The sequence below is a fragment of the Trichechus manatus genome, unplaced genomic scaffold (assembly GCF_000243295.1).
Source record: "Trichechus manatus latirostris isolate Lorelei unplaced genomic scaffold, TriManLat1.0 scaffold00202, whole genome shotgun sequence".
In the NCBI taxonomy this organism is placed as follows: domain Eukaryota; kingdom Metazoa; phylum Chordata; class Mammalia; order Sirenia; family Trichechidae; genus Trichechus; species Trichechus manatus.
Genome location: NW_004444138.1, coordinates 3,476,215 through 3,501,436, shown reverse-complemented (window position 1 = coordinate 3,501,436; position 25,222 = coordinate 3,476,215). Strand labels below are relative to the sequence as shown.

General features: G+C 40.1%; 1 protein-coding gene across 1 annotated transcript in view; it reads left to right on the top strand.

The window, feature by feature from the left end:
- The window catches only part of DSCAM (DS cell adhesion molecule), a 987,413-nt gene that overhangs the window by 173,980 nt on the left and 788,211 nt on the right, over positions 1–25,222 (top strand). The window contains exons 3-4 of the mRNA XM_012558972.1: positions 3,959–4,276; positions 19,561–19,707. Coding sequence (XP_012414426.1) covers positions 3,959–4,276; positions 19,561–19,707 — 465 coding nt within the window. The remainder of the gene's footprint in view (positions 1–3,958; positions 4,277–19,560; positions 19,708–25,222) is intronic.

The following is a 25,222-nucleotide window of genomic DNA, read 5'->3' as shown; positions in this document are numbered from 1 at the left end:
TGGATTCGAACTGCTGACCTTTTTGGTTAGCAGCTGAACTCCTAACCACTGCACCAACAGGGCTCCTATTAGCTATTAATGAAAAAAAAAAAGAAACCCAAACCCGTTGCGTTCGAGTCTGTTCAGACTCATATTAGCCATTACAGAGATGCAAAGCAAAGCTACAACGAGCTACCATCTCACCCCTGCAAAAATGGCACTGATGAAAAAACAGAAAACAACAAATGCTGGTGAGGTTTTGGGTAGATTGGAACGCTTACACACTGCTGGTGGGATTGTAAAATGGTACAACCACTATGGAAAACAGTATGGCACTCCCTCAAAGAGCTAGAAATAGAAACATCATATGATCCAGCAATCTCACTCCTTGCTGTTGTTGGTATTGTTATGTGTCATCGAGTTGATTCTGACTCATAGAAACCCTGTGTACAACAGAAGGAAACACTGCCCGATCCTGCACCATCCTCATGATCGTTGTTATACTTGAGCTCATTGTTGCAGCCACTGTGTCAGTCCATCTCTGTTGAGCGTCTTCCTCGTTTTCACTGACCCTCTACTTTACCAAGCATGATATCCTTCTCCAGGGACTGATCCCTCCTGATAAATGTCCAGAGTATGTGAGATGTAGTCTCACCATCCTTGCTTCTAAGGAGAATTCTGGCTGTAATTCTTACAAGAGAGATTTGTTCATTTTTTTTTGGCAATCCATGGTATATTCAATATTCTTTGCCAACACCACAATTCAAACATGTCAGTTCTTCTTTGGTCTTCCTTATTCATCGTCCAGCTTTCGCATGCATATGAGGCAATTGAAAACACCATAACTTGCATCAGACACACCTTAGCCTTCAAGGTGACATCTTTGCTTTTCAACACTTTAAAGAGGTCTTTTGCAGCAGATTTTCCCAATGCAATGTGTCTTTTTATTTCTTGACTGCTGCTTCCATGGGTGTTGATTGTGGATCCAAGTAAAGTGAAATCCTTGACAACTTCAGTCTTCTCCATGTATCATGATGTTGCTTATAGGTCCATTTGTAAGGATTTTTGTTTTCTTTATGTTAAAGTGTAATCCATACTGAAAGCCGTGGTCTTTGATCTTCATCAGCAAGTGCTTCAAGTCCTCTTCCTTTCAGGAGGCAAGGTTGTATCATCTGCATATTGCAGGTCGTTAATGAGTCTTCCTTCAATCCTGATGCCACATTCTTCCTTACATAGTCCAGGTTCTCAGATTATTTGCTCAGCATACAGTTTGAGTAAGTATGGAGAAAGAATACAACCCTGACACACACCTTTCCTGACTTTAAACCATGTAGTATCCCCGTGTTCTGTTTGAATGACCGCCTCTTGGTCTATGTACAGGTTCCTCATGAGCACAATTAAGTGTTCTGGAATTCCCATTCTTCACAATGTTATCCATAATTTGTTATGATTCACACAGTCAAATGCCTTTGCATAGTCAATAAAAAGCGGGTAAACACCATTCTGGTATTCTCTGCTTTCAGCCAGGATCCATCTGACATCAGCAGTGATATCCCTGGTTCCATGTTCTCTTATGAATCCAGCTTGAATTTCTGGCAGTTCCATTGATACACTACCACAGCTGCATTTGAATCGTCTTTAGCAAAATTTTACTTGTGTGTGATATTAATGATATTGTTTGATAATTTCCACATTCGGTTGGATCACCTTTCTTGGGAATGGGCATAAATATGGATCTCTTCAAGTCAGTTGGCCAGGTATCTGTCTTCCAAATATATTGACATAGACTAGCGAGCACTTTCAGCACTGCATGTTTGTTGAAACATCTCAATTGGTATTCTGTCAATTCCTGGAGCCTTCAGTGCAGCTTGGACTTCTTCCTTCAGTACCATTGGTTCCTGATCATATGCTTCCTCCTGAAATGGTTGAACATTGACCAGTTCTTTTTGAGACAGTGACTCTGTATATTCCTTCCATCTTCTTTTGATGCTTCCTTCATTGTTTAATATTTTCACTGTAGAATCTTTCAGTATTGCAACTCGAGGCTTGAATTTTTTTTCTTTTTATTGTGCTTTAAGTGAAAGTTTACAATTCAAGTTAGTCTCTCATACAAAAATTTATACATACATTGTTTTGTGACCCTACTTGCTCTCCCTATACTGTGACAGCACACTCTTCATTTCCACCCCAGATTTCCCGTGTCCATTTATCCGGCTCCTGATCATCTCTGCCTTCTCATCTCACCTCTGGATGAGAGCTGCTCATTTAATCTCATGTATCTACTTGAGCTAAGAAGCACGCTTTTCACAAGTATCATTTTATGTCCCATAGTCCAGTCTAATCTTTGTCTGAAGAGTTGGCCTTGGGAATGGTTTTAGTTTTGGGCTAACAGAGAGCCTGGGGGCCACGTCTTCCAGGGTCCCTCCAGTCTCAATCAAACTATTAAGTCTGGTCTTTTTACTAGAATTTGAGTTCTGCACCCCTCTTTTCTCCTGCTCCATCAGGGACTGTCTGTTGTGTTCCCTGTCAGGGCGGTCACTGTGGTAGGCCAGCACCATCTAGTTCTGGTCTCAGGCTGATGAAGTCTCTGGTTTATGTGGCCCTTTCTGTCTCTTGGGCTAATACTTTTCTTGTGTCCATGGTGTTCTTCATTCTCCTTTACTCCAGGTGGATTGGGACCAGTTGATGCATCTTAGATGGCTGCTTGAGGCTTAAAGTTTTTCTTCAGTTCTTTGACCTTGAGAAATGCCGAGGGCATTCTTCCCTTTTGCTTTTCTATCCAGGTCTTTACAGATTTCATTATAATACTTTACATTGTCTTCTAGAGCTGCCCTTTGAAATCTTCCGTTCCACTCTTTGACTTCATCATTTCTTCCTTTCATTTTAACTACTTGATGTTCAAGAGTAGGTTTCAGAGTCTCTTCTGATATCTATTTTGGTCTTTGCTTTTTTTCCTGTCTTTTTATTGACCTCTTGCTTTCTTAATGTATGATGTTCTTGATGTCCTTCCACAACTTGTTTGGTCTTGGTCATTAGTGTTCAAGGTATCAAATCCATTCTTGAGATGGTCTCTAAATTCAGGTGGGATATGCACAAGGTTGTACTTCGGCTCTTGTGGACTTGTTCTACTCTTAGGATCCTTCGGAGTGTTTATATAATTATGTAAATGTTTGCTTATCACACAAAAATGTTTACTCATAAAACAGACTATGTATAGTCACTGTCCATATTCACTGGACCCCCACATAATAATAACCTGAAAGTCTTAGTTGCATCATTACCTACTTTGACTTAGGAATTATGCTTACACAATTTTCCCATATTCAGTAATATTCTAGATGTAATATTACTTTTCATCTTGGTGTAAAAAAATCAGGATTTTGTCCTCATAGGGCTTACATCCTTCTTCCATGGGAAGGTAGGCAGCAAACAAATTAAAAATATGTAATACAAAGTCTGATCATGGTCAGTACAATGGAGAAGGAACATGGAGGTCATAGGTTTGAGGAATAATCTATTAAAACTTAAGGTCCAGATAACTTAACAGTTTGTGTACAAAATCTGAAATGAGGATGGACCTTCGTGTTCCAGTACCAGTCTCGATTTTGAGAAATTTTGAATTATTCAGTTTAATTTAAGCAGAGCCTGTAGGACTCCCTGGATGGCACAAATGGTTAAGTGCTCAGCTGTTATTTAAAATGTTGGTGGTTCAAATTCACCCAGAGGCACCTTGAAAGAAAGGCCTGACAAACTACTTTCGAAAGATCACAGCCATTGAAAACCCTGTGGTTCACAGTTCTACTCTGACACACTTGTGGTCACCATGAGTCAGAATTGACTCGATGACGATTGATTTAGCTTGGTTTTAGTAGAGCCTCTTGTGATTATTTCTCAGAATGACCTTGTGAGGCCAGACTGATTTCACTGCAAGTTTAGAAGTTGTGTTTTACTTAGCGACTCTTCTCTTGTCTTCTTACAGTGTTCAGTGAAGACCTACACTCCAGCCTCTACTTTGTCAATGCATCTCTGCAAGAGGTAGTGTTTGCGAGCACCTCGGGGACCCTGGTGCCCTGCCCTGCTGCAGGCATCCCTCCTGTGACTCTCAGATGGTACCTAGCAACGGGCGAGGAGATCTACGATGTCCCCGGGATCCGCCACGTCCACCCCAACGGCACTCTCCAAATTTTCCCCTTCCCTCCTTCAAGCTTTAGTACCTTAATCCATGATAATACTTATTATTGCACAGCTGAAAATCCTTCAGGGAAAATTAGAAGTCAGGATGTCCACATCAAGGCTGGTGAGTACAGTTTCTGGAGATTTATTCCCTCTGTGCGCACTTGCGGGTAGGTTTGGGTGGGCAGTGATAAATATTAAAATGCCATCACAGCTGAGCATCAGTGAAAACTCTATCATTATCTCATCCTAACACTGCTGATGAGTTCTTTGAGATTTCAGTACATTCCTGGGCTAGACTTCAGAGCAACGTAGCTGTTAGAACTAAAATTTGAAATTAGTGCTATCAAGTCAGTATGTTGTTATTGTTAGGTACTGTTGTGTTGGTTCCGACTCCTACCCACCATACGTACAGTAGAATGAAACACTGCCTGGTCCCGCAGCATCCTCACAATCATTGTTTTGCTTGAACTCATCGTTGCAGCTACTGTGTCAGTCCACCTTGTTGAAGGTCTTCCTCTTCTTTGCTGACACTGAGCTTTACCAAGCATGATGTCCTTCTGCAGGAACTGGCCCATCCTGTTGGTATAGACTAAACTATCCCCCAAACTTATTATATTTGACTAATTGATACTCTGACTCAAGCTGTCAGTGACTTAAATCCAGTGTATTTGCTTTGTTTCCCTCTCCTGGGGCCAGGCAATGGAGGAATGGGAAGGAGAAGGGGAGAGAAAAAAGCAAACTTAGAGTAGAAAACAGTCCAACTAGAGTAAAACCATTGCATAAATGCATATCATAACTGAAACAGAGCTAACCTAATAGGCCTCTGCATTCCTTGTGAAATGCATGACTCTTTGAGCATTTTTGACTATGTCACGTGTTGCTGAAATGATGTCAATACATACATCCTGAGTCAGTTATATTCCTTTTTAACAACAGTCTGCAGGTCGTCATTGCCGTAAGTCAACCCAGGACTGCAGCTTGAGACACACAAAACATCAAAGTCTTTACCTACAGACAGATTGTGACATTCTGTAGGCTTAACAAACTCCTGAAAAACAAATTCACAGCTAGACTCCTGTTAGCAAACGACATTCTAATTTTGTTTTTAAATTTAGCCTATCAAGTACTTGGGTAGACTGACATAATATAATGTCAGGGCAAAGAGAATGTGACTTTGATTATTGCCTTCTACACCGGTAACTGGAGGAGCTTTATAATATTTTCTGCAGCAAGCGAGGAGGAGGTAGCTGAAGGCATCGTAACATGAGCAAAATACAAGATGTTTCCAAATTATGGCATACGATCACTTTGATGTGAGCAATCCAACATTAGACTGTGACTCACCCTGCCAGCTAGTCATTTTCCCAACTATATTTTGATCTTCATGACATGCTTATGAATTTCAAGGTCTGTACAAGAATGAATTTACGAAAGGAAGGAAACGATCTGCTTTAATCAAGAGATATGAAAAATTGATACCTTTGAATAATTAAAGTAAACACAAATTTTACTGGGACTTCTAAGCCTGACAAACGTGGAGATATAGTGAACACCTCTTAGCAGGCTCAAACTTAATGATGTGTTATAAATGCACGCTGATAACCTACAATACACAACTGAAAGAGAAAACTGAAACTTCAAACAGCGACGCCTGTGCGTGTTCATCTACGGTGTTGTTTTGGGTCTCCCGACAGACATGGAAATTAAATGATCACTTCTGTTTTAACTGCTGTTTTCTAAATTTGTCATAGAATGGGTGGTTATTTTTACATGACACTGAAAGTTTTAGGGTTCTGGAAATTGCATAATCCTGTCCAGTATCTCTGCTACGCCCCCTGCCCGTTCTACGCAGCTATACAACTGTTTATTTGCTAGGATTCTCTTTGATGTATGAAAACCTACCAAATATGAGTCCAGCATACACACATACACAGGCTTGATGTGTCAATTTGATCTTATAATAGTGATAATTGCATTGCCCAAATGGAATTTATTTTCTCACTTAATTTTAGTTCATACTATGAATGTATTATTGTTGTTGTTAGGTGCTGTCCATTCGGTTCCGGCTCATAGCGACACAGTGTACAACAGAATGAAACACACTGCCTGGTCCTCCACCATCCTCACAATCATTGTTATGCTTGAGCCCATTGTTGCAGCCACTGTGTCAGTCCATCTTGTTTAGGGTCTTCCTCTTTTTCACTGACTCTCTACTTTACCAAGCATGATGTCCTTCTTCAGGGACTTATCCCTCCTGATAAGTGTCCAAAGTACGTGAGATGAATTCTCACCATTCTAGCTTCTAAGGATCATTTGGTTATATTTCTTCCAAGACATACTTGCTCATTCTTCTGGCAGTCAATGGTCATTCAATATTCTTTGCCAGCACCATAATTCAAATGCATCAGTTCTTCAGTCTTCCTTATTCATTGTCCACCTTTCACATGTGTATGAGGCAATTGAAAATACCATGGCTTGGGTCAGGTGCACCTTAGTCCTCAAAGTGACATCATTGCTTTTTAACACTTTAAAGAGTTCTTTTGCAGCAAATTTACCCAATGCAATATGTCATTTGATTTGACTGCTACTTCCATGGGATGGGGCCCTGGTGGTGCATTGGGTAAGTGTTTGGCTGCTAACCAAGAGGTCAGGATTTCAAATCCACCAGCTGCTCCATGGAAACCCTATGGGGCAATTCTACTCTGTTTCCTATAGGGACACTATGAGTCAGAATTGACTCAACAGTAATGAGTTTTTTTTAACGGGCTTCCATGGGCGTTGATTAGGGATCCAAATAAAATGAAATCCTTGACAATTTCAGTCTTATCTCGGTTTATCATAATGTTACTTATAGCTCCAGTTGTGAGGATTTTTGTTTTCTTTTTATTGAAGTGTAATCCATACTGAAAGCTGTAGTCTTTGATCTTCATCAGTAAGTGCTTCAAGTCCTCTTCGCTTTCAGCAAGCAAGTTTTTGTCATATCACATATCACAGGTTGTTAATGAGTCTTCCTCCAATCCTGATACCCCGTACTTCTTTGTATAGTCCAACTTCTTGGACTAGGTGCTTAGCATATAGATTGAATAAGTATGGTGAAAGAATACAATCCTGACACACACCTCTCCTGATTTTAAACTACATAGTATCCCCTTGTTCTGTTCGAATGACTGTCTCTTGGTCTATGTACAAGTTCCTCATGAGCACAGTTAAGTGTTCTGGAATTCCCATTCTTTGCAATGCTATCCATAATTTGTTATGATCCACACAGTTGAAATCCTTTGCATAGTCAATAGAAAGATTAGGGTTGTAATAATCTTTTAGATTGTTAGTTGGATGTTTGAAATTCTGGTTTCACCACGTTCATTTAGATGTTAAGAGATACCAGTATAGTACTGGGTGGTTATTCAGAGGGGCAGGTGAAGGAAGGTGTATGCTACCCACTGACAGCTGCGGTGCAGGTTTGAGGGAATGAGTACTGACTCTCAGGGTGTTGGGGTTTTCCTGGAATAACACATCGAGTAGAAGTGCCTTTATAATCGCTCGTTTGGTACCACAGGTGATTCTTGTCATTAACAGTGTAGTGACTTTGACCTAGGTCTAGGTCTAGATGGCAGCAATAGAGAGAAGGTTTACCCATCATTTCTTATTAATCATCAATTCTGTTTCTGGTCTAACATAAAATATCTTCTTGCCCCTCCTAACCTAAGGACCAGGATGCAGATGGACCACTTAAAGTAGTACTGCCCTTTGCCCATGTTATATTTACTACTTGGTAAACAGTCATTAGCTGTATGACCTTGAGCAAGTCAAGATAATTTTAAGTTTTCTTTTTAGTAAACTGTGATTAATAATGTTGGACTGGAATTCTCACTTATGGCCAAGGTGGATTAGAGTAGCAGAGACTGAAACTTGCCTTTCTATCTGAAGCATTAAAAGACGAAATTAGAACAAAAAAAAAATAGACTAAAAGTATATAAAACAACAGTTTTCAAGACTGGACATCAAGCAGTAGAGAAAAGTGATCCCTGAGAGAGTCTAGAGAATGACAAAGTGAGCCCTGTGTTTGTTCCAGCTTATTGCCTTGAAGAGAGTTTCCAGGTGTATGAAGGGGGAACCCAAATGGAGCCCAGAAGACTCCTCAGCTTGAGAAGACAGAGATGAGAGTCTGGGGAGACCAAAGTAGCTGGAGTTGATGGGGCAAAATATCATTGAAGAGAAAGCTGCATGGAGAGAGAACTCCAGAGATCTGTGGAAGTCCCCTCAAGTATTTACCAGAGTACTGAGCCACATGAATGTGAAGGAGCTAACTGAGACTGGAGGAAGTACCCCCTCAAAGGATTAGTGGTAATAGTGCTCCGTGCTCAAATAGGGTTGGAATGAGTGTCTGTTCCCATAATCCAGACTGGAAAACCTCATAATTGATAGAGCATTGGATGGAGTGGCGCCATGAAGAATGACTTGGCCATCTGCTTCCATAAAGATCACAGCCATTGAAAACCCTGTAGAGCACAATTCTACTCTGTAACACATGGGGTTGCCGTGAATCAGAATTGACTTGGTGGCAGCAGGTTTATGTAATAATTAGCCCTATGCAAAGCACTGCTGTGGTCTTGCCTAATAAACTTAAAAACAAGAACCAATTAAATCAAATTGTTTCCAAGTAACCTAACTGAACCATCAAGGTAAAATTCACAATGTCTGGTATCCAAACAAAGATTACCAAGCATACAAAGAAGCATAAAAAAATATGACCCACAATGAAGATATACATCAATCCAAACAGTAAGAATTGATACAGAGACTAGAATAAGTAGACAAGGAAAATAATCTAGTTATTAAAACTGTATTTTTTATTTTGAAAAAGTTGAGTAGAGATATACGAGATATAGCAAAAACCTGAATTAAACTTCTAGTGATGAAAACTACAATCTCTGAGATGAAATACAGTCTGGACGAGAGGGTGAATTTGATTTTGCAGAAGAAAAGATTAGTGAACTTGAAGACATAACAATATAAACTACCCAAAATAAAACATTCAAAGAAAAAAATTTCAAAAAATGAAAAATAAATTTTAATTGTGAAAAAACATCAAATAACTTACTATACAAGTAATTAGACTTTCCAAAGGAAGACATAGGGAGATTGAAAAAAAAAAAAAAAAAAAAACAGTGGAAGAAATAATGGCCTAAATTTTCCAAATATGATGAAAAATGTAAGTCCACAGATTGGAGGAGTTCAATTAACCCCAAACACAAAATGCATGAAGAAGACTATATCAAGACACATCATAATCATATTGCTCAAAACCAGTGATAAAGAGAAAATATTACAATCAGTAAGAGAAAAAAGATACATTACATAGAGGAACAAAGAAAATGATGATGGCAAATCTCTTGTCAAAAACCATGCAAATGAGAAAACAGCACGACAACATCTTTGAAGTACTGGAAGAGAAGTAGTGTGTCAACCTATAATTCTATATCCAGTGAAAATATCTTTCAAAAACAAAGATGAAAAACTTTTTTCAAACACATAAAAGCTGGAAGAAGTCATCAAGAGCCGCCACACTACAAGAAATCTTAAACGAAGTCCTTCAATCAGAAGTAAAATGAGGCCAGATAGAAATTTGGATCACTCAAAGGAAAGAAGGGCAATGGAAATTGTAACTACACGGATGAATTAATGAGATTATTTTATTATTTAGATCTCTTTAAAAGATAGTTTACTGCTTAAGCAAAACTAGCAATATATTGTGGGCTTTATAACATATATAGAAGTACAATGTTTGATAACAATAGCATTAAAACCAAGAAGATAGGCATGAAAGCATAACATTATAAGGTTCTTTTGCTACATGTAGAGTGATATAATATTACCTGAATATAGATGATGATAAGCTAATATAGATGATGATGTACACTATAAAACTTAAAGCAGCCAATAAAGTAAAACACAGAGTTATAGTTAATAAACCAACAAAGGAGAAAAAAAATGAAATCATTAAAAAATAATCAATTGATCCAAAAGAACAAAGAAAATAAAGAGGAAAAAAGGAGCACAGAAAATATGAGGAAAATCGAAATCAAAGGGCAAGATGATAGATTTAAACCTTACCATTTCAGTACTCAAATTAAATGGAAATGGTCCAGTCATCTGCATTAAAAGGCAGAGATTTCCAGATTAGAGTCAAGCACTACTTACAAGAAATACACTTTAAAGACCCAAATAGGTTAAAGGTACAAGGATGGGAAGAGATATACCATGCTAACCCTAATCAAAAGAATATTGTAGTAGCTCTGTTAATATCAGGTAAAGTATATTCAAAGCAAAGAATATTAGTAGGGCAAAAGAAAGTTGTTTCATAATGAAAAACGGGTCAGTTAACCAAGAGGACATAACAATGCTAAATGGTTATACACCTTATAACCAAGCTTCAAAATATATGAAGCAAAAACTGATAGAATTTCCATGAGAAACAAAGATCTACAATTATGGTCAGAGATTTCAGTACTCGTCTCTCAATAAATGAGGAAAAACTGCAAGGATAAAGAAGATTTGAATGACACTATCAATCAACTTGGCCTAATTGACATTTAAAAAATACTCCAGCAACAGCATTGTCTTCAAGGGCACACAGACATTTACCAAAATAGACCATATTCTGGGCAATTAAACGAGTCTTAACTTTAAAAGAAGATTCAAATCTATAAAATATTTTCTTTGACCACAATAGAATTAAATTAGAGAGCACTAACAATAAGATCTTCGGAAAATCCCCAGATGTTTGGATCTAAATTACCTGTGTCAAAGAAAATTCAGAAGGAAAATTGGAAAGTATTTTGCACTGAATGAAAATGAAAACACAATATATCAGAATTTTGGGAATGCCACTAAAGCAATACTTGGATCTATTAATATTTTATATTATAAGTGAAAAAAGGCCTCAAGTAATGATGTTAGCTTTCACTTTAAGAAACTAGAAAAAAAAAGAGCAAACAAAACCAATGTAAGCAAAAAGGAAATAATGAAGATCAGAGTGGAAATCAATAAATTAGACAAAATAGAAACAAACAAACAAAAAAATCTATGAGGCCCAAAAATTGTTCTTTGACAAAGTCAATAAAATTGATAAACCTCTAGTCAGACTGAACAAGAAAATAAGAGACAAATTACCAATGTAAAAAAAGAGAAAGGTGACATCACTACATATAATATAGGTATTAAAATAATAAGGGACTATTAGGAACAAGTGTATATCAGTTAATTCAACAACTTAGAGAAAATGGAGCGATTCCTTCGAAAACACAAACTACCCAAATTCCTACCATGTCTGTTAATTTGTTGTACTGTGGTGGCTTGTTTGTTGCTATGATTCTGGAAGATATGCCACTGGTACTTTAAATACCAGCATGGTCACCCAGAACTTCCAAACTAAGACAGGCTAGGAAGAAAAGTCTGGTGATCTTGTTCCAAAAATTAGCCAATAAAAACACTATGGACGACAGAATATTGTTGGAGATTTTGACCCACTTGCTTTAGGAGACAATTGCTGGAGAAGGACATAATACTTGGTAAAGTGAAGGTGAGGGAAGCTTTCAATGAGATGGATCGATACAATGGCCACAACACTGGACTCAAACATACCAACAATCTTAAAGATGATGTAGGACTGGATAAAGTTTCATTCTCTTATACACGTGGCCATCATGAGTCATTGCTGACTCAACAGCAACTAACAATAACCCAGACTCACTCATGATGAAATATTCTGAATAGCCCTATATCTATTAAACAAATTTAATTTATAGCTTTAAAATAAATTTTCCCATAGAAAATTTCAGGTGCAAATGGCTACACTGTTGAATTTTACCAACGTTGAGACTGATCCCTCCTGTTGGTGTGTCCAGAGTAAGCAACATTAAGTCTCACCATCCTTGCTTCTAAGAAATATTCCGGCTGTACTTCCTCCAAGAATGATTTGTTTATTCTTTTGGCAGTCCATGGTATATTCAGTATTCTTTGCCAACACCACAATTCGAATTTGTCAATTCTTCTTTGATCTTCCTTTTTCATTGCTCAGCTTTTATATACATATGATGTGATTGAAAATACCATGGCTTGTGTCAGGCACACCATAGTCATCGAAGATTTTGAAAAGGTTTTCTGCTGCAGGTTTGTCCAATGCAATATATCATTTGATTTTTTGACTCCTGCTCCCATGGGCATTGGTTGTTGATCCAAATAAATGAAATTCTTGACGTCTTCAGTTTCTTCACCAAGAGAAAGGAGCAGAACAAGTATTTGCAGAAATAATGGCTGAAAACTTCCCAGCTTTATAGAAAAAACAGTAACTTAAACATCCAGGAAGCTCAACAAACTCCAGGTAGGATAAACACAAATAAATCATCATAGTAAAATGCTGAATGTCAAAGACAAGGAGAAAATCTTGAAAGCAGCAAGAAAAAAAGGACTCATTGCTTACTGTGGAACCCCAATAAGATTAACATCTGACTTCCCTGCAAAAACAATGGGGGCCAAAAGGTAGTGGGATAATATATTCATTGTGCTAAAAAAAAAAAAAAAAAGAACTGTGAACCATGAATCCTATGTCCAGTAAAGCCATCTTTCAAAAATGAAGGCAAAATAAAGACTTTCCAAGATAAACAAAAACTGAAATAATTTGTTGCTGGCAGACCCACCTTCCAAGAAATACTAAAAGAAATTCTTCAGACTGAAAGTGACCCCAGATGACAATTTGAATCCACATGAAAAGAAAACAACAACAACAACAAAAAATAGTAAAGGAAATTATGTAGTTATAAAAGACAGTATAAATGCATAGTTTCCCCTTCCTTCCCTTAACTTATTGAAACAGCAGTTGTATATAATATTATGTAAATAATGTATTGTTGGGTGTATAACAGACAGAGGTGTGTAATATATTTGCCAATAACATCACAACGGAGTTCAGTGGGAGCAGCTGTATTGGGCTAGTGAAGTGACTACAGATGGTAAAGTAATGATTATAGCAAGATTTTGCTGGGTTTGTAACATTAATAGACATAGTATGAATAACAATAATATAACAAAAAGGGACAGCAAGAGAATAGAGCTATATAGGAGTAATGCTTCTCAATATCATTGGAATTTAATATAAATCTGAAGCTGGTTCAGATAAGATATATATGGTAAACCACTAAAACAAAAACTTCCAAAAAGTGTAGTGAAAAAAAATCATTAAAGAAATGAAAACGTTACATTAGAAAACATCACTTAATGCAGAAGAAAGCAGTATAGGCAGAATAGTGGAAGAAAAACACATGAAACATATAGAAAACAAAAAGTAAAATGGCAGAAATAAATCTGATTGTATCAAGAATAATATTAAATATGAATGGATTAAATAATTTAGTCAAAAGGTAGAGATTCCCAGAGTATATAAAAAACAAACAAAAACAGAAAAAATATGATCCAACTACCTGTTGTCTACAGGAATGACATTTAGATTCGAAGATACAAATAGATTGAAAGTTAAAGGAGGAAAAAAAGTGTATCTTCCAACCTCAAGAAAGTGGGAGTGACCATACTCATATTAGACAAAGTAGATTTTAAAACAAAAAGTGTTACTAGAGATAAAGAGGGACATTTTGTAATGCTAAAAGGGTCAATTGATCAGGATGATGTAATAACTATAAACATATATATGCCTCATAACAGACCACCCAAATGGTTTCCTGTCTACCATGGTTTAGGGTAGTAGGCCCCTGTGAAGGGAAGGTGACGTGCCCATTCTGGCAGGAGAGGAAACTGGCAGCTGGTGGGTCACACACACTGAGTCATGGGGTGGGGCTCCAGGAGCACTTGGCTGCAATTATCCCTATGCCGGATGGAGAACATTACACAGCAAATAAAAAACACCCGGACGGATTGAGAGAGAGACTGCAGAATAAAAAGTTGACTATTTTAGTACTTCGATGGCACAATTTTTTGTTTTCCTCTGGGCCCCACAAATTATGTAGTTGCCCCTGGCTTGATTAAATTATTAAAATTTCATAGTAAAATTGGACATGAGACTATTCCTTGATTACTGATACGTTGACTCTCCCAGGATATTTATATGGTGAAGGGTTAACTCTAATGGAGGGGGATGGATACTCCCCACCATGCATCAACTCTGTGACCACCTGCTTAAGAAATGTCTACTTTTTCCCCAAAGTCATGTTACTGTAGATTTTCTCTTTCTTCTGGTCTCTTTACCATGTTAGATCTTGTGAACAGATTTCAAAGCTTCTAGGCCATTAAGAAGAGTAACATGAGTGCAGTAGACACTGTTACGCACTTGGATCAGATCCCAGAGTCTGCAGGCTTGTTGCTAAGAGCAACCTTCAGAGGGTTGCTTGGGCACTGGAGCAGCGTGACACCCCCCCCCCCCAACAAAAAAGAGAGAAGTGCCTGGGAATTAGGTCTTTCTGGCACCAGCCCCAAGCCAGTGACAAAACTACTATGGGAATACAGAATCCTAGCTTCTTTGCATAGATGTGGGATGAGCTCAGAAACCCTGGTGGCATAGTGGTTAAGAGCTACGGCTGCTAACCAAAACGTTGGCAGTTTGAATCCACCAGGTGCTCTTTGGAAACCCTATGGAGCAGTTCTACTCTGTCCCATAGGGTCACTATCAGTTGAGATCGATTAGATGGGTGTGGTCTTTTGGTCTGGGATGAGCTCAGGTTGCTATGAGTTGGGATTGACTAGACGGGTTTGGTTTTTTGGTTCGGGATGAGCTCGGAGGTATAATTTACACATCAGAGCTCCCCTCAGGATCAGGCGGAGGCTGGAACTTCTTCTGAAATTGCACTCTTGCTCAGCTGCTTCCCCTTCACTTCCCTGGTTCTTCCACTCTCTTACTAGTTCTCCTGGGATCATGTCCTTAATCAATCACTTAACTCTACTCCTTGTCTCAAGATTTTCCTCTGGGAGAACCCAATTTATGACAAAAAGCATAATACTTAGGTAATACTGTATCTCTTAATGCAAGTGCCAATCAAATTTAAACTAAACTTCCTTTAGCTTATGCCCGTATCATAGGTTTCTGGACCAGCCGCTGCTAAAATAATTTGTATTTGAATGTAGCAACCTGTTGCCGTCGAATTGATTCCAACTCGTAACGACCCTATAGGACAGAGAAGAAATGCCCCATAGGGTTTCCAAGAAATGCCTGGTAGATTCGAACTGCCGACCTTTTGGTTAACAGCCAAGCTTTTAACCACTGCATGACTAGGGTGCCTTAGTTTATTCAATCTCCAAATATTCATTGAGCACCTACTATATGCCAAGCATTGTTGGAAGCTCTAAGACAAGTTTGTTAAAGGTAGGATACATGATCTGTCTTCGGAGAATAAATAATCTGGATGGGGAGGAGGTGGGGTTGGAAGATTTCGTTCTACTCCCATTTCCCTCAGAGCTGGAAGGGGTTTGGTGTACCACAGTCGTTTCCCTGCTTCAAGGTGACCTGGGCCCCTTAGCACTCGTCTAGGAGGTGGGGAGAAGCAGAAGTCATGGGGATTTTAAATCGTGACTGCTGAGGCAGTCCTGGCACTGGGGAGACCACTGGGTAGCTAAAGGGGAGAGGGTGGCTCCGTGGTGGGTGTGTCATTGCCTGGGACAGAAGGGTTTCCTAGGATGTGGGCTTTTGATTCCAGCACCAGGGAAGTTAGCAGTGGCTGCTCATCCTCTGTGTTTGCGTTCCCAGTGTGCAGGCCTAGTGTGTGATTGCACTCCTGGTAAGAAGACACTCACTGAATCTCCTGGTGGGCATTGTCTCTTTCCTGGTGGAGACATGGAACTTGATCCTCTTTTGTTAATTTCCGTTAAAATTCCCCAATAAGAGGCATTTGTTTGTGTACCAATGTTCGGCGAACATTTGGGGAGGTGGCGTGACTTAATAGCTTGGAAACAAACATCACACACACATGCACACACACACACACTTGAATTGGAATCACACACACACACACTTGAATTGGAATGATACACCTCCTTTGACATCCTATCCCTGTGTCCCTGGGATAACGGACTCTCTCTTCAGGCCTTCGCCATGTTGTCCAGTCTCTCTGTCTTCTCCCTCTACCCGCTTTTCTTTGTCTCTGTCTTCTGTTCTCCACCAGGCCCACATCCTCAATTATTAATGAGTTTGAATGATTTATTGGAAAACCCTGGTGGCACAGTGGTTAAGAGCTATGGCTGCCAACCAAAAGGTCAGCAGTTCGAATCCACCAGGCACTCCTTGGAAACTCTATGAGGCAGTTCTACTCTTTCCTATAGGGTTGCTATGAGTTGGAATCAACTTGATGGCCATGGGTTTGGAACAGTTTACCTGTCTCTTTTTTGCCCCTTTCCAACCTAGGACCAGAGGCTTCACCTCTCCCTGCAGTGTTACTTATCAAGGTGCTTTCCTATACCAAGTCAGTTCTTTCCCCTGGGGTGGAGGATGCTTCTCAGTGTTAGGCTCTCGGGTACCTGGAATTCTCAGCTAGTGGACCTCTTGCTGGAGGTGTGGAATTGCCACCTGGCACATCACCATGAACACTGAGTGCCATGATGGGGACCTCAGAAGATTCCCAAACTGGGAAAAATCTCTGGTTTGAGGCAGGAATGAGAAAATTCTCCATGTTGGAAAAATATTAAATATTAGTGTTAAAGATGGGAGGGCTGGTAGGGACAACACTCTTATCAGTCCTCTTATGGATGGCATACTCTTGTGCAGAAATGTCCACGTATCATAGAATCAGCACCCATTTAAGCCCCCTTCCCCTTCTGGAGAGTTTAATAGTCCCTGTGGGCAGATTCCCCTTTAGGAATTTATTCCTAACTTAGTTGGCGTGTCAGTTTCTTTTGAAGTTAATTTTATGGCCAATTATCTCGGCACCTGTTTGTCCAATAAATGATTAATCCTTTAAGAGAGCTGAATACATGACTAGATAATGCATTGTATCTGTGGATAGCTTAGAAAATTGTAGATGTATAGAATTCAGACTTTGAAGATCTTCCTGCCCTAATCCCCTCATTTTAAATTTGAGGAGATTAAAATTCTAGAGAAGTAGACCTTGCACCCAGTTATCTCTAGCTGGAATAAGGCAGAACTTGGATTAGCCCCCACCACTGCCTTGCATCTGGAGATAGAGGTCTTCCCCACACACGTGGATCCAACCCTGGTTACTGGCAATTGTAGCCATCCCCAACCTTCTAATGCCAGGTCTTGTTCTATGTGCTTTACATACATTAATGAATTTAGTCATACCCATAGCCCTATTTGGTAGCTATTCTTATAATTATCATCATCATCCCCCTTGTATAGATGGTGAAATAACTTGCTCATCACCACACAGTTATTAAATGGCAGGGCTTGGATTTGAACCCAGGCAGTTGGGTTTGCAAGCTAGGCACCAAACCCCTGCCTCTTAACCATGTCATGCAGAATGCGGATGTACCCTCTGAACACTTCCTGGGCTCCTCCTATTGTTGGGAGTGTTTGGGAAGAATCAATAATCAGCATCTCCATTGCTGTCCAGTCGATTCCAACTCACAGCGACCCTATAGGACACAGCAGAACTGCCCCATAGAATTTCCAAGGAGCGGCTGGTGGATTCAAACTGCTGACCTCTTGGTTAGCAGCCAAACGCTTAAGCACTGATGCCACCAGGGCTCCAATCAGCATCTATCCCTAATCAATAGGAAGCAGAATAATTGTTTCCAAAACTGCTTTGCAACTATCATTAAAAAAAAAAAAATCACGTATGAGGAATTATTTTAATTGTCAGATAGTTTTTTTAAGATTCCCAAGAGAAGTTGCCTTTCTTGATTTTTTTTATTCATTTTCTTTATAGCCAGAAAATTGTTCCTTATTTTTACCTAAATCGCTCCTGTTGCAGCTGGTCCTCAGAAACCCTGGTGGCACAGTGGTTAAGAGTTTGGCTGCTAACCAAAAGGTCTGCAGTTCGAATCCACCAGGTACTCCTTGGAAACCCTGTGGGGCAGTTCTACTCTGTCCTGTAGGGTCTCTATGGGTTGCAATCGACTTGATGGCAATGGGCTTGGGCAGCTGGTCCTTGGAGGATGTGAAGGGCAGTTTTCCATCATAACTTCCCAGAGGGAGCCTTCCTCTTTGAAGAAGCTACTTCCCACTTCAGGATACCTTTTGAGGGTAGATCACATGTTCTAGATATTCTCTTGACCTTTCTTCTCCTTCCCACCACCAGTGTTCAAGCAAGACCAAGGCCACCACACCAACAGCCTAATCAGACTTCCTGCCTCTAGTCTTGTTTCCTCATCTCCCCAGTGTTTACTTTCTTAAATGCCAGTCTGAGAAAATTGCTTGTTCTGTGTCAAAATGTCCAACAATTCCTAATTTTTTAACAGCTTTATTGAGCTGTAATTCATATAGCATATGATTTACCCATTTAAGGAGCCCTGATGGCACAGTGGTTAACTGCTTGCTAACCGAAAGGTCAGCAGTTCAAATCCACCAGCTGCAATTTGGACACCCAATGGGTTTTTAGTAGATAGTGTAGCTTATTGTTAATGGGATGAATGTTTTTAAGTTTGGTGATTGTCTTAGTTTTTAGTGCTGCTGTAGCAGAAGTACTACAAGTGGGTGGCTTTAAAGAACAGAAATTTATTTTCTCACAGTTTAGGAGACTAGAAATCCAAAGTCAAGGCACAGGCTCTTGGGGAAGGCTCTCTGTTGGCTGTGGAGGAAGATTCTGGTCTCGATTTCTGTAAGCCCTGCCTTCCTCAGTTCCTTGGTGATCTCCATATGTCATCTGTCTTTCTTCCTTTATACTTGCTTGTCTGTGTCTGATCTGCTCTTTTTATATATCAGAAGTGATTCCATTTAAGATATACCCTACACCGATAGGCCTCATTAACATAACAACCAAAGTCTATTCGCAAGGGGATTATATCCACAGCTATTAAAATAAAAACAGTTACCATTGGGTCGATTCTGAATCCTAGCAATCCTATAGGCTAGAGTAGAACTGCCCCCATAGGGTTTCCAAGGCTGTAGATCCTTACGGAATCAGATTGCCACAACTCTTTTCTGCAAAATGATGAGTGGGTTTGAACCACCGACCTTTTGGTTAGCAACGGAGCACTTAATCACTCCACCACCGGGGCTCCTTTCCATAGCTATTAGGGTTAGGATCCCAACACATATTTTGGAGGACACAATTCATTCAGTCTGTAACAGTGAAGACATCAAATTTAGTTCCTGATTTTTTTCCCAATAAATGTATTTCATGCAATTAAGATATTTATGCCAAAATGTCTATATATCAGAATGAGATACTCTCATAACGCGCTCCTTTGACTGTGTGTCTTACTGAGGGTACTCTTTTTCCCTTCCAGTTTTACGGGAGCCCTATACAGTCCGTGTGGAGGACCAGAAAACCATGAGAGGCAATGTTGCAGTCTTCAAGTGCATTATCCCCTCCTTGGTGGAGGCGTATATCACTGTTGTGTCATGGGAGAAAGACACTGTTTCACTTGTCTCAGGTAGGCCACGCGACACTGCGTCTCCAGGGCGCGACGGGCTCGCTTTGTGCAAGTTATGCCACATATTGCATCTACGTTTCCATTTATGCGCTTGTTATAACTACGAATTGGTCTACTGAAGGATGATGCTCTTTCATAAACAAATAATGTGTTTTTTGTTGGTTTACAATGGTTCAGTCAAGATAATCTGGTGCACTGATCAATGGTTGGCAATTAGGTCCTTGCACTATGAGCATAGCAGTTGTATTGCTTTTATGAGGAAATTGTGGCTTTATTTCTGCTTCTAAAAATAAGAAGGTGGTATTTTTGCATCTTTGTCAGACCTCACTGATATCCCTATGACTGAAATTCTTATACAAAAATCTGGAAAATAGAAGCCCTGATTTCATGCTTCTTTGATCCTTATAAATGTCTAAGATTTAGCTGTCTCTCTAATGTCTTTTCTGAACATGCCATTAAGAATATATAATCAGTACTGAAATATATATTTGTACATAAATATTTTCTTAGCTTATTTTTGGTACCTAGAAATTGCACAATGGAAATTTAACCTCTGGGAAATGGAGGTTCTTCATTTCGAATGATATTTAAGTTGATTTCGTGCTCTGTGCTATTTGTGTGGAAAGGCCAAAGAAGACACAATGCTCAATTTCCCTATCTTTGCTCATCGTTGGATAATGACTGTTGGCATCTCTGAAAATATGTTGGCTGCTTTTGGGAAAGAGTTATGATGTGCACTTTGTATGGTCTAACATGGAATATAAATAGTTGCCTTTCTTTACATGTCTTTATGCGTGCGTGCGCACACACACACTGGCAAACACATTTTTTACAAATGGATTTTAATTTAATTCTTGAATACCACCAAAACTTTGTCCACTTACAGAAGCTGGAGCTAAATCTTCATGGTGATGCACCGTTTTTGTTTTTTCATTTATTGATTAGCTAGACAGTGTAGATTACTATACAATCAGGATCAGAAGCCATTAAAAAATCCAAATAAAAAATAAAACCTTTTGTCTTTAAAGATTGCATAATCTAGGATATGGGAGAAAATAGAAGGTTTTTAAAAAATTTTTATTTTTATTTTTTTATTGTGTTGTAGGTGAGAGTTTACAGCACAAATTAGTTTCTCATTCAGGAATTTATACACAAATTGCTTTGTGATGTTGGTTGCAATCCCCACCATTTTTCAGCACTCTCCCCCTTTCCCTTTCCACCCTGGGTTCCCCGTGTCCCTTCATCCAGTTTTCCTGTCCCTTTGTGCCTTCTTGTCTTTGCTTTTGGGCAGGTGTGCCCATTTGGGCTCCTATACTTGATTGATCTAAGGAGCACTTTCCTCATGTGTCATTGTTTTATAGGCCTGTCTAATCTTTGGCTGAAAGATAGACTTTGGGAATGGCTTCAGTTCTGAGATAGCAGGGTGTCCAGGGGCCATGACATCGAGGCTTCCTCCAGTCTCTGTCAGGCCAGGAAGTCTAGTCTTTATTTGTGAATTTGAATTTTGTTCTATATTTTTCTCCCCATCTGCCCAGAACCCTCTATTGTGATCCCTGGCAGAGTGGTCAGTGATAGTGGCAACTGGGCACCATCTAGTTCTTTGGGGCTCAGGCTGGTGGAGGCTGTGGTTCACGTGGTCCATTAGATAGAGTAGGAGTTTTTGATTTTTCTTAATACTGTCTTTACAATGAATTCAAAATCCTTCACATTTCACTGAGCAAAAAATTCCTTGCTGTTTTGTTGGTTAATTGTCATGATTTGTTAAGTTGGGGCACTAAAAAACACCAAGCTTAAGAACTGAAATATGATCGCAGTAATCAGAATAGAGACCCATTTATCCACTCTTTGTTTGCTAGTTTTGATTGTTTAATGGCTTTAATCTCATTTCCTTAGAGTCTTTTTCATTTTCTTGATGGCAGCTGCAGGGATTTAATGACAAGTGTACTAAGCAAGAGGAAAAGTAGGTAAATGTCACCTGTTTTTGTTGCTAACTTCATGGTAAGTCTCAGCAAGAATCCAGTTCCCAAAATGTGGAAGTGGATCCAGTCCTCAGATTCCTGTTTCTCCATTCTGTCAAGCAGCACACTCTCTCCAACTCTAGTCGTCGGGAACTGGGTTAGAGCTCACAAGTTAGAAGGATACTTTCTTTCAGACTGACTGCCCATGCAGCCTTTCTCTGGCCCTAGCCACCTGGAGCTAGGTCAGAGCTCACAAGTTAGAGGACACCTTCTTCAGACTGCCAAATAGGCAGATGCCAGCCCCTGCTGGCTCTCACTGCCCCTGTGGGTTTGTTAATACACTGGAATGACTCACAGAACTCATGGAGAGTACACCATACTTGTGGCTATAGATCTGGTATTACAATCAAAAAGGAGTCCCAGTGTGGAGCTTCCATGTCCCAAAGAAGGATGTGCTACCCTCTCCCATCATAGTCACCAATCAGGAAGCTCTTTGGAGCCTCAGGGTCCAGGGCTCCTACTGGCTTCACCACATGGCCATGATAGATTACATCCTGTCTCCTGAGCCTTAGTCAGCAACACTCACTCATTAGCCTCAGATGTTGATCCAGCTAGAAGGAGCCAAGAACGAAGGACAAATTGCTTTCTGCAAGGTGATTCCATACCTTTCAACAAGTTATCTAGCTGAAGCCAAAGTCATAGTGGCATGGCATTCAGATTTACATGGTGAGGGTTGTGGATTCAGGGAAGGGAAGACTTTTTGGTCATTTTTACTGTCTCCAACACTCAGAAACATAGGCTGACAGCATTTCCACCATCTTATAACATGCTACCCGAACATGAGACTTCAGGGTCTGCCCTGGCAGGGGGAAGAGAGTGTGGGAGAATTACAAACTGGCTGTTAATGCTTCCACATGGAAGTGATTTGTGCCATTTCTATTCCTATTTCACTGGTCAAAGCAAGTCAGCTGGCCATGTCTGACCTCAGTGGGCAATGTGCAGGGAAGCAGAGAGGAACTGGAAATCTGGGTGAGAAATAGAAGGATCTACCACAGAAGTGGTATATAAATATAAATAAATATATACACGCACATACACACAAATAACATACACACTATACCACATATATAACATATTCAATATATGTATTCCACATCCATAAACATATATATGTATTACATATATGTATAATACATGTGTTCTTATACTTCCTAGACTTCTTTAATTAGTGGTATACTCAAATGCAGGTTTCACCTTTTGCCATCTATGTGAATAGATTTTGCTTTTTCTTCCCACGTGGACCTAATTAAATAAAATGACAGATGTTTATATCTGGTGAGTGGAAGGATGTTTGCATGCAGACTGTAGAGTTTACAGTTTGCTGATTGGAACCAGTGACTCCCGTGTGCTCGCCTCGATCCTGCATTTAGCTTCATCCTTTGGTAAAATGTTAAAAGCAACAACATGTGCTGCATAGAAGCACTTGGCTCTTCTTTCTTGACCAAGGTATTTAGAAAACAAATATAGTACAGGCTTTTAACGCGTTAAGGAATACATCAATCTTAAGTTTTTGTTTGCTTATTCGTTAGGAAGTAAGCCGTTTATCCAAACCCAAGATATTCCAAAGATGCCCTATGTGGCAGAGAAAAAAAAAGCATAGTAGTTTTCATACTCAAATATTTCAGTCTGAGTCAAATAGACCTAGAATTAAAAGTGACCTTGCAGATGAGACTAGGGCTCCCAGGTGGCGGTTACGACCTGTAAGAGGAAAATGCCGGAAATTAGGCCGTATAAGGTGACTTGCTGTTTCTCACTGCTAAAGCCTGAGATCTGTTCCCTGTGCCTGAGCTCACCCACCGAGCTGCCAGAATTGCCCAGGGAGGGAAGTCCTGAAGCCACTGGTGGCAACAAACAAGGCTGACAACATTTGGAGTCTTAATAAATAAACCAGTTTCAGATGATTTAGATGGAGACAGATCATGTTTCTGTCTGGTGGCTGGGGCCTCCCCACTACTCCAACCAGTTGCCGTCAAGTTGATTCCGACTTATGGCGACTCCAAGTGTGCAGAGTAGAACTGTTCCACAGGGTTTTCAATGGCTGATTTTTCTTTTCTTTTTTTTTTTTATTGTACTTTAGAGGAAGATTTACAGAACAAATAGTTTCTCATTAAACAGTTAGTACACCTCTTGTTTTATGACAATGGTTAACAACCCTAAGGCATGTCAACACTGTCCCTTTTCAGCCTTGCGTTCCTTATTACCAGCTTTCCTGTCCCTTCCTGCATTCTAGTCTTTGTCCCTGGACTGTTGTGTCCCATTAGTCTTGTTTTGTTTTATGGGCTGTCTAATCTGTGGCTGAATGGTAAACCTCAGGAGTGACTTCATTACTGAGCTAAAACGGTGTCCGGGGGCCATATTCTCAGGGTTTTTCCAGTCTCCGTCAGGTCAGTAAATCTGGTCTTTCTTTTGTGAGTTAGAATTTTGTTTTACATTTTTCTGCAGCTCTGTCCGGGACCCTCTGTTTTGATCCCTGTCAGAGCAGTAAGTGGTGGTAGCTGGGCATCATCTAGTTGTACTGGACTCAGTCTGGTGGAGGCCGTGGTATCAATGGCTGATTTTTCTGAAGCAGATTGCCAGACCTTTCTTCCAAGGTGCCTCTTGTGGGTTCGAACCACCAACCTTTCTGTAGGTAGCTAAGTGCTTAACTGTTTGTGCTACCCAGGGACGGCTTCCCACTTCCCAGTCCTCTCTTTATACCCTATGGACTGAGCTGCTGGAGGGAAGCACTGGGACTCTTGACTGCAGGGAAGAATCTCACCAAGCACAAAGGTCCCTGGGACCCTGCTTCATTCTGAGTTAGCTCAGCAGATGATTTGTACATTGTCAGTAAACTGATAACCCCTGTGACTTCTTGTTGAACTCGTTCAGATTGATTAGTTGTCAGTGGTCATCACCCCACTCACTCTGCCCTGGACACCAAGTCATCTGGCCTGCAGTGAATCTGGCTGGGAAATGTGTCCCAGGAAACATGCTTTGCTGTGCACACATCACTTACTTTAGATGCTGACTCTCTCCGTGGAGAAAAGCAATTAACTAAATCAGCCATGAAAATAAGCCTGTGTAAGTATCCTAATGTAATAAGTGGGGAGCAGGAGAATAGATGGAGAAGTACTAGTGGCTGACCTAAGAAAGCTGGAAGCCAATGGAAGTCAAGAGAGGGCCTTAAAGGACGTTAAACAAGCCGTGACCCTCTGCGCCCACTCCAGGAGCTCCTTGCAAAAGCCGACTGTGCAGGGTGCGTATATCTGCTGTGGCCGATGCTTGGAATCCACCACTCACTCCTCCAGGATCAGGGGCATCCTTGGAGGAGGCCAGAGAAGCAAAGGCCTAGGTTTAACAGGTAAGAGTTGGGCTTATGCAAAGGTTCCTGGCCAGAGCCCTTTGGAAATCTTGGTTAAGGTGATGGTATTTGTCCTCTGGGAGTCCCTGGGTGGTGCAAACTATTAACACGGTCAGCTGCTAACCAAAAGGTTATAGGTCAGCTTCATCCAGAAGCT